The sequence below is a fragment of the Cryptomeria japonica genome, chromosome 4 (genome assembly GCF_030272615.1).
Source record: "Cryptomeria japonica chromosome 4, Sugi_1.0, whole genome shotgun sequence".
Lineage (NCBI taxonomy): Eukaryota > Viridiplantae > Streptophyta > Pinopsida > Cupressales > Cupressaceae > Cryptomeria > Cryptomeria japonica.
In genome coordinates this window covers 291,064,583-291,075,283 of record NC_081408.1, presented here as the reverse complement: position 1 = coordinate 291,075,283, position 10,701 = coordinate 291,064,583, and the positions used below count along the sequence as shown (strand labels likewise).

Sequence of the window (10,701 nt, the reverse complement as noted above, 5' to 3'; positions counted from 1 at the left end):
AGGCCTTCAACATCCCTTGTTGATTAGATTATAAGGTCTCCCCAAACAAAGACTGGAGAAACAATGCAATAGCTAGAAGAAAAAATAGGCCCTAGCAAACCAAGCATGAGTAGCCGCTTCCGTACTGAATGAAAACCCTATGAGTGTCTTTTGATAACCCAAGAGAAAAGGGCACCAAAGAATAAACGCAAGATCCCATCTCCAGAAAGAGGCATATCTTAAGGGAAGTTATCTCAAATCTAACCAAGCACAAGAAAAAACCATCATAGGGGGCCATTGAAGAAAGAAAAACACAGACCACACAAAAAAGCGATACCACTAGATAGCCTTTTGCTTAGGGAATACCATAGACATCCACACCTTGCCCAAGGAAACATAGGGCAAGGTAAATCCATCCTCATTTGGGTCAACATTGTCACTTTCTCTTTCCCCATCTTTAAGACCCACTATTCTACAAACAATAAACATTTTCTAAGCTAATTAAATTTTCAAAGTTAAGAACTATATAGCAATAAATTTATTTATTGGTTGGACACATGCAACAATAATAATAGAATTGTTGTTTGCCAATACGATATATAAGTAATAACTTATTTTTCATGACCCTTTCTAAAATAAAGAAACCCAAATTAAGATGAAGAAATCTATTCACATAAAATAACCTCTTCCCTGGCTATTCTTAAATCACCCAACTAGTGAAATTCAGCTTTAAAAAAGTGTGATGATCATAAATGCAAGACTGAAATTATAAAGATTATCTCTATACGCATTCTAGAAAAGAGAGATTATTTCAACTGAAATGTGGGACGACTATCGAATGTTTCGGGACTGCAGAAGAAAAGAAGGGGATATCGTCCATAGTAGAGATGCCATTAAGCAAGAAAGTAGGGAATGTCAGGTTCTGTAGAAAATACGTTCGAGGAAGAAAGATCCATGGTCGATATTCAGAGAGGCACAGGAGGACATGCTTGGTTATAATCTATAGGTATAAAACAGCGCTTCGATCAGTTCTCTTTATTTCCTTTTGCATTAAGAGTTTCTTCGCTTTGGGAAATGGATTTTATTAGTGGAAGAGTGAAAGAGATTATAAGCAGTCGCTTGCAGGCAATTGCGAAAGAGATTAAGCAACTAACTAGTGTATCCAACGATGCCGAGCGCCTCCGCCATGAGATAGATTGTGTGAAGGGAATAGTCAATCATATTAACAGTGGGCTAAGCTGGAAAGGTCGACAACCTTTGGCAGTGGTGAGGCAATGGGTGAGCACACAAGAGCAGATCGTCAATTCTGCTGAAGAGGTTTTTCTCCAGTACGAAGAAAACAAGAACCGTCGCTTGTGTTGTTGCTGCCCTCACTGTTTCCTTGTGAAAAGATCCAGTCGAAAGATCCGTAATGCTCTAGCGGAGTTAGATGAGCTTCTCAAGATGAAAGATTCAGATTTTCCTAAGAATGGAGACCTTGGAGAGCCTCAGGAGACGCTGCTGCAGCCCATGCGGAACGAGCTGGTTGGCGCATTTGTTCACGAGAAGCTGTCGGAGCTCGAGACGTGGATGCTAGAAGATGGCTCTGTTCGTGTAGTTGGTGTCTATGGAATGCCCGGCGTGGGAAAGACGTCCCTGCTCAAACAAATCATCAACAATGAAAAGGTACTCAATTTCTTTAAGCTTGTGATTTGGGTTACTGTGTCAAGAAAAGGCGATATCTCTACTCTCCAGAGGCGTATTTTTGAGAGAATTGAGTTGCCTTGGCGATCCAATTTGACCATTGACGAGGCCGCAGCGGTGTTGCATTCGGTTTTCAAGGACAGGCGACTCCTTCTCATTTTGGACGATGTGCGGAGAATCATAGATGTTTCCAATTTGGGAATTTCTGCTCCTGAGAATACAACAAAAGTTGTACTAATTTCCAGAGATAAAGAGGTGTGCAAGAGCATGAAAGCTGACAGAATGATTGCAATGAAGCATCTGACAGAGGAAGAAAGTTGGGAGCTTTTCTGCAAAGGAGCCTTTGTAGCTGGCGATGATCATAATATTGATAGCGAGATAGAGCAGTTGGCCAGGGGCGTTGTAAAGGAAAGTAAAGGGCATCCCCTGGCCATTAAAATGCTTGCTCGCACAATGCCACTGCTTCACAGCAGTGCGCTGTCGGAATGGGAATGCATTCTGAAAGAGCTAAAGGCGATTGATCCCCAGTTTTATCGCATTGATGAAGAAATTCTGATGGAATTATTCAAGCCGCTGAAGCACAGCTACGATGCTCTAGAGACAGATGAGCTCAGGCTTTGTTTCCTGTGCATGGCAGCTTATGGACAAGACGAAGAAATCGATGCGGATCAATTGATACAGTTGTGGTTGGCAGAGGGCCTCGTGAAAAGCAGATTTGAAGGGCGCTACGTTGTTCTCAAGATCTTGGTGGACCGATGTTTTGTCGACGTCGAGGTTAAAGAGGAAAACGGCATTGATAGTTGGAAAGTGAAAATCCATGATTTGCTCAGAGATATGGTGGTACACATCGCTGAGATCGACCAGAATAGCTTGTTCCTTGCAGGTCAGAGTTTAACATGGTTTCCATTCTCAGCACTTGAAAATGTACAATGGGTGAGGATATCACTGATGCACAACCGTATCAGATCTCTGCCTGACGAAATTTATTGCAGGAACCTGGTAACTCTGTTGTTGAACTCGACTACGATTGACGAGGTTCCGGAGCGCTTTCTGGAGTATCTATATATGTTAAAGGTACTTGATCTCAGCAACACGCCCATCAAATTCTTGCCAATGTCCATCCGACATTTGTACGATCTCCTCTATCTCCAGCTTTCCAATACCCAGATCAGGGTACTCCATGATCGAACATTTGAGCTGAGTAGAGTGCAGTTTTTAGATCTTTCTTTCTCCCCTCTCATCTGTATTCAATCCATGATAAAGAAGATGAAATGTCTCCGAATTCTCAAGTTAGCCCACTGTTATGATTTGGAGTTTGTTTCACCCGACATATCACAGCTCACTGGTCTGGAAGAGCTTGACATGTGGAAGACGCTGTTCGCATTTTCATGCGAGTTCGAAACAGGTCAAGAAATAAAAAAGGCTTCTTTGCAAGATGTATGCAAACTCCATCGTCTCAAGCGTCTGCGTCTAACCCTAAAATCCCCAATTGAGGAAAGAACAGTGGGGAATCTAGTGGAGCTTCAGGAACTTTGGCTACTTTGGATGCCCCAAGTCCGTCAAACACACCTACCCACTGACATGCGGGCCATGCACAACTTGGAGAGGCTCCACCTGTATGACTGTCACATTGAGGGAACCCCTGATTTATTCTCAGAATTACAAAATCTCAACTACTTAAAGCTTAAATCTTCTGAATTACTTCTCACTCTTTCCGGATTAGGGTTGAGCAGATTATCAAATTTGGAGGAAATAGAGATTGAGGAATGCCTTTTGCTCACGGAGTTGGGAGAAGAATTTGGTAGGAAAGGCTGTTTTCCAGTGCTGCGGAGGCTCAAACTGTGGATGTTACCTTCTCTGGAGAGTTTGCCTAGCTCTGTCGAAGAGGGGGCTCTCCCCAGGTTGCAGACATTGGCTATATTCCGTTGCATGAAAGTTAAAGTACTGCCATTGGGTCTTGATAATCTCAAGTCTCTGGAACAGATCAGAGGAGATAAGGAATGGTGGAATGAAATTAGCTCGGAAGATGAAGAGATGAAGAACCCTAGTCTTCATGCTAAGTACGTTGAAATTCTGGAAATCCATGATAATTATCATGTTTAACACACAGTTTTCCCCTAAGTAAGAGGCACGATATAATTGCTTGTACTAATTATACGCTGTTTGTTTTGCAAAGTACTGCTTGGGTGTAATAATGTGTTGATATTTAAAACAAACTTATTACAGAGTTTCAGCTGTTCACTCTAGATACAGCAACAAAGGAGAGAAATCTTCCCTTTTATAAAACCACTTTCATAAGATTTTCAGATCTTCCCTTTTACAGGACAGAAGGGTTAGTTCAAATATATATCTGTTAAAATATTTGTCAGTTTTGGTTTTAGTGTTTTATGTAAAATTTTGGAGCAGCTAATCCTGCAGCAAAACTTGCATATTGAAATCTGAAGAACAGAATGAAACAGAATGAATCATTTACATTACAAAATCTGTATGAATGACAAATGATATATATTAATAGAAATTATGCAAATCATGCATGTAATCTTTGAAGTGATATTAAAATGGTAGAGAAAAAACTCCCTAATTAAGATTACATTCGAGCATGCAAACATACTTCTTCATAAATTACGGGAGCAAACAGAATGTGTAAGCAAACAATCATGCATTCATGCTTCTCCATAAATCACATCTTATACAAGTAGAGCATGCATAATCTATGCTCTGTGGATCACGGTAAACACAAAAAGTTAACTACACTAACATTTTAGACTACGTTATTTTCAAATGATTCTATAAGGCTACAAGAAAAACTTAGTAGAGCTTAACAACTTTTTTGACTCATATTAAATACAAAATCGATGAGTGCTTCAAGACCAATGTATTTGTACGTAAAATTATTAAGTCAAAAAGTTTATTTTAATTTGTAGTTAGTAGTTAGCATTCCAATCAATTTATGAAATGAATTAAAAAAAATTAATATTTTTATTTGTAGTTACAAATTAGCATTTCAATCAATTTGTGCAAATTTCATTTGAGATTATGACCAAACAAAGTTAGTAAATTTCTATAATTTATGTGAACTATCTGAATGTTGCTTTGAATTTCATTGAGTGAATATTTCTTTAAATCATGAAGTGTGATCCGAAATATTAATGAAAAAACAAACACAACCAAATCCAGAAACAACATTTAACTCATGACCAAAACCATGTTAATTGAAAATTTTTTTAAAATAGTATAACAGTTATTTCATGAAGTTTACACAAATATTGGAATAAAAAATGGACAATGAAGAATTCTCCAAAAAAACAAGAAAAAAAAAATTAAAATGAATTTTTTAGGGAATTTTTCTTCAAAACCATAAACATGCGGAACAAATTACAATCCACGTGAAGGAAAAAATCCAGACCCACAATATTTTTTAAAACAAATGAGGTACGCATCTTTCAATTCAGTGGCATTGAAACTATCTACCAAAGAAAAAATAGAGGCAACAGTAACAACTTTATATTTCTTTACATAATTGTGGATGTCCATGATAATTATCATGTTTAACCCACAACTTTCCCCTAAGTTCGTTACTCTAGATACACCAAGAAAATAGAGTAATCTTCCCTTTTACAAATCCATTTTCATAATAATTTAGTAAAAGCTTGGGACCTCTCTTTTCACAAAACAGAGAATCCCCTTTCTTTTCTTACGGAAATTGCTTACGCCAAAAAACTACAGAATAGCTATATTATTCCATACGAAGCCAGTCCCAGAAATTCTATATGAATCTATATTATGTAGAACAGAGCACAACAAATTCAGTTTAAATATAATTAGTGAAAAAGTTGGACCATACTCAAAGGACGGTAACCCCTAAACAAGCAAAGGAAACAAAAAAATATGGGAGTAAATTAGAGATTTTATATGTTGAGGTAGCACTATAGGTAGGGATTACTGCTGTCGAGAAAATATGAAAAAATGAGTACAATGGTGGTCGCGATTAAATAATCCAGCATGATTCACTGATAAGCAAGAAGGATAAGCATTAGTTGTGAGAGCGTCAAGAGTGACTTCATTTCTTCTATTATATGCACTGCGACAGTTTGGATGCTTTGGTTCCTAAGAGCTTGACTTCATTTCTTCTATTAAAGCATAAAAGCTTGAGTAGTCATCTGTAGCAGTTTGGATGCTTGGGTTCCTATTTACTCAACATTCACAGTGTAACAAATCTAATCACATAGACCATTGGTTCATCTATCCCAATCAAGTTGACCTGGCAAATTATCTTGAAGAATAATATCATAACGATGGGGTTAAGGGGTTAAGGTCGTAGGCTTAAGTGAGGGGTGCAGTAGATAGGTTTGTAAAGGAATGACTGGGAAGAGGACTTCATGTTAAGGAATTGAGAAAATGTCTGAATCTTGCGTTTATCATAATTGTATGTAATTATTTTTTGGTCTTTTGTAATTATCTTTTAGTTGTCATGAAAAGGTGCTAATTCAACAATGACAACTTGTAAGGTGTTTTAAAATTGTCAAAATAAAAAGAGTACGAAAATGGAGAAAGATAAAAGAAAGCTTGCATAAGATAAGAAAGATCTTTAGAAGGTGGATAAGATCACACGTTGAAAAATGAAGCTTTCTATTATTTTTTTTATTTGTGCTTAACTGGTTTTAGACAACATTTGTGATTTGTGGTTTCTCTCATGCCTATATATTTAGTGCTTGAGTTGAAGGAAACACATGTTATTTATAGATTTCATAAGCAATGAAGTGTCGCAGTGATTGAAAGAGAGAAGATGTATTCACCTAACTCATTGGAGGAATTAATACAAGTCTTGGTTATCTTTGGGTGTAGATTTTTTTTCCTATGAGAGCTTCTCCACATAATTCTTGAGTTATGATTTGCATTTATTTTATAAAGGCTCATTTATTTTGTAATTCTATGTTGGATGAAGATTAGAACATATTAGATAGAAAGTCTCATGGTACCATTCATTACTATTTATCCGATTATGTTCTATTAAATGTTTCAAATTAGGGTACTACATATAAAAAATGAGAAAACATAGGAGATATTAACCAAACTAAGAGTCTTGTTAACAAGTTTTTCTCTAAAGGAAAAGTTATATTCTCTTTAAATGAATGATTGAGACTTGATTGCAGAACACTTGAATTCATTTAATCTAATCCCCAATCATGTGTAGTCAATGAAGCTAAAGATAGAGGAGGAGGTTAAATATACTCTATTATTATGTTCACTACCTTAATATTGGGATAATCTTATTCTTGCAATTAGTGGTTCTTTTTCAGAAGATTTAAATATGGCTACCCTTGTTGCCACTCTACGTTAAGACAAAATAATTAAAAATACTTCAAAGGGATCTAAAAATGCATTGAATGTATGAGGTAGAAGTAACAATAAAGGTAAGGACATGAAGAAATTCTTGGAAATGTGTGTTGATGTGGTTGTCATTGACGTCAAACTGGTTGTTCTAGATAGTTGTTGGTCTGAAATGATTGTGGCATAGAGATATCTTGTTGTGTTGGTGTTGCACTGGTTCTATTGGTTGTTCTAGAAGTGTTTGAGTTTAGAAAGTATTGTTGATGTTGTTATCTACTTTTGTTATGTTTTTGGTGTTATGGATGTGTTAGTTTGAGGTCCAAAAATATCTCCGAATGTTGTGGCATTGTTTATAACCAGTTGTGATATTCTATGTTCTAGTCCATATATTATTTGTGGAAGGTAATTTGATTTCTTATGGGTCTCACTAAAGCATGTCAAGATCCCGATAAGAGTTATTTGCACTAGACGATATGTTTTGACTGATAATTTTCTATATTGATGTCTTGCATGCTTGTATGTTGTTGGTTATGTTTTAGTGATTGTGGATTGGTGGATTGATCTTAAGAAGATGTGTTTTGGTCAACTCTTTCTCCTAGAGTAGATCAATGTGTGTGTTTTTATTCTAGAAGGTATATTTTGTTTCAAGCTGAGTTGGTTCAAGCTTTGATGATCTATTGTGTATATAAAGAATGTATGTGGTTGAGTTGATAGGTGAATAGATGTGTAAATGAGTGGTAGAGGAAAGAGCAAGAGGAAGTGCGTGTGAGATGATAGTCAGTGAAATTCGAAGAAGAGAAAAGAAGAGTTGTGTGTGTTGATGATGGGTTAGTTGATGCAGATTTCAAGGATAGCTTCATAATAAGGAGATCCTTCTTTTCAAATAGTTTCATAATTAGGAGATCCTTCTTTTCAAATATTTTTTATTTTTTTCCCTATTGTAGCTAGCATCGAGTTTGCCAATCCTCTTTTTTTTATCTTGCCACAAGAGTGGTTAGCCTTGGTCTGTAAGTCTAGAGTAGTGAGCTCCTTCATTATAATTTGATATACATAATGTACATATTTTGTGGGCAAGTTCTAACTGTGGTTTTTCCCTATTTGAGTTTTTGACATAGAAATTCTTGGAGCTCATGTGTTGGATATGTGTTATTGATTAATCATTTATGTGCTCCATTAATTTTTGTTTAGACTAATTCACGTCTCCCCCTCTCAGTCCTACCTTGGGTTCAACAATTGGTATTAGAGCTAGGTTCCTCCTGAGTAAACTTAACCACTTGAGGAAGATCCAATATGGCATGGGACATACATTACAATATTTTAATCTTTGATGGTACTAAAATTCCACACTAGAAGGAGAATGTAATTGTATTTTTCTAGGAACTATATAATGAAATAAGAGAGATCATTCAAACTGAATATACACCTCTGTAGGGTGGTCCTCAAACTCTAGATGAGACAAAGTTAAAAGAGATTAATGTGAAGGATAGGGCTATAATTTTCAATTGTATAAGGGATTTAGTGTCTAGAAGATTACAAAGATTGAAAGAAGCTAAAACTATATACAACAAGTTAAGTTTGACATTTGAAAGATATCTAAAGACAAAATAGGCTAGGTTTATGAGCTTGAAGTAGAAGTATGAATATTTGAGAATGCTTGAAGATGAAGGTATTGAGAACTATATTAATATAGTGACATATATTACTAATGGTATTAGAGTTACCAATGGATATTTGGATGATTGTGATGTTCAAAATATCTTGCTGACCCTACCAAAATCCCACAAAGAAACATGGTGTGCCAAACAAGAAAGAATTGATTTGAGTAAGTATACTATTGATTAACGTATCACTAACTTAGTAGCCATTGAAATTTTAGAAATGGGGGAAGAGAAAAGAGTAAAGAAAGAAACAACATTTAATGTTTCAAGACATGATGATACAAAATGCAATGGATACTTGGATGAAGCTAGAGAAAACTTTTTTTAGAAGATTACAATGAGGCATCGAAAAATACAAAGGTAAGTTACCTTTGAAATATTTTTCTTGTGGTGGAATTGGATATTATACTTCTCACTGCACTTACAGAGAAGAAAAACAAAACTAGAAAATGCAATTTTAATAGAAGACAGAAAAAGGGCTTATGTTTTATAGAGGAACATACATCTGAATATGAAGTTGATGATGAATCAACTAAAAAACCCTTGTTTTTAGCAATTGAAGAAAAGGAGAATGCATCAGAGAAACTAGAAGAAGAAAAAATAATCAAGACTACATTACATGATAAAACAAAACCAAATACATGGATTATTGACTCTGGATGTTCAAGCCATATAACTGGTGATTAAAAAAGGTTTATTAATCTTAAGAGATATGGATTAATCAGTGAAAGTTTTTAGAGAAGATGAAGCACCTATTCGAGGTATTAGAAGTGTTTCTATTGATGATCAACATAAAAATGATGATGTTTATCATATTGAAGGACTAAGACATAGATTGTTAAGTGTTATTCAAATGTATAGAAAAGGCTATGAAGTTTTTGTCATTAACACTAGACGTGTGATCAAAATAGAGAAGACTAGTAAAAGAGTTGTAGAAGGAGTTAGAACAAGTGGAAATGCATACTACATCAAGGATAAGAGAGAAAACATATATCTTCTACCACAAAAGGTTCATATTGTTCCAACAATTGCAAAGAAGACTTGAGTGATTCAAAAGAGAACAAGAAAAACAAAATAAATGAAGAACAAGAAGAGGAGGAAGACTCAATGAAAGTTTGTGCTAAGAATGTTTAGAAGCATCAGTTAAAAAATCAAATAATTGGAGATAATGCAAAAGGTGTTCACACAAGAAGGAAGATTGCAGAAGCTCAAGCACAAAGTAATTGTTGTTTTCTATCAATAAATGAGTCGAATACTTATGAGAAAGAAAGTAAAGATGAGATTTGGCCAAAAGAAATGGAAGAACTAAATCAGATACAAAAGAACACGACTTGGGAACTAGTATATAGACTGGTGGACAATAATGTTATATGAACTAAATGGGTTTTAAAAAATAAGCTAAATGAGCAAGTTAAAGTTAGAAGGATTAAAGCAACACTAGAATGTAAAGGATATTCTCAAGTAGAAGGTATAGACATTGAAGAAAAATTTAATTTGGTAGCAAGGATGGAAGCTATATGTATATTTCTTGCATTTTCTACTTATAAGAACTTCATAGTTTATTAAATGGATGTCAAATCAATATTTTTGAATGGAGGTCTACAAGAATATGTATAAATTAAGAAACTAGATAGATTTAGACTAACAAAAGATATGAATATGGTGTGTAGAATGAATAAATTATTATATGGACTCAAATAGGCACCTAGGGCCTAGTCTGCAAGATTAGATAGGTATTTTTTTTGACAGAATTTTAGGAAAGGTATGACAGATAGTAATTTTTTTTCAAGATTGATGGAGATAAGTTATTAATTGTTATATTTCATTTTCATGATATTATATTAATAGGAAATGATAGCCTATGTAAAGAGCTTTCTAAAGAGATGTATAAATAATTTAAAATTTCAATGATTGGTGAGTTATCTTTCTTTCTTGGGTTACAAGTTATTCAATTTAATAATAGAATTTTTATCTAACAAGGCAAGTATGTGAAAGGTATGTTGAATAAATTTGGTTTTGATGATTGTAAACTAGTTTCAACTCCTTTAAT

At 35.0% G+C, this 10,701-nt stretch overlaps 1 protein-coding gene across 1 annotated transcript; it reads left to right on the top strand.

The window, feature by feature from the left end:
• The first annotated feature begins 793 nt into the window (after positions 1 to 793).
• On the top strand, positions 794 to 4,020 carry LOC131874763 (probable disease resistance protein At1g61300). The gene has a single exon (XM_059218683.1). It carries the CDS (start codon positions 1,054 to 1,056, stop codon positions 3,763 to 3,765), a length of 2,712 nt encoding a protein of 903 aa, XP_059074666.1. The 5' UTR covers positions 794 to 1,053; the 3' UTR covers positions 3,766 to 4,020.
• The last annotated feature ends 6,681 nt before the right edge of the window (positions 4,021 to 10,701 follow it).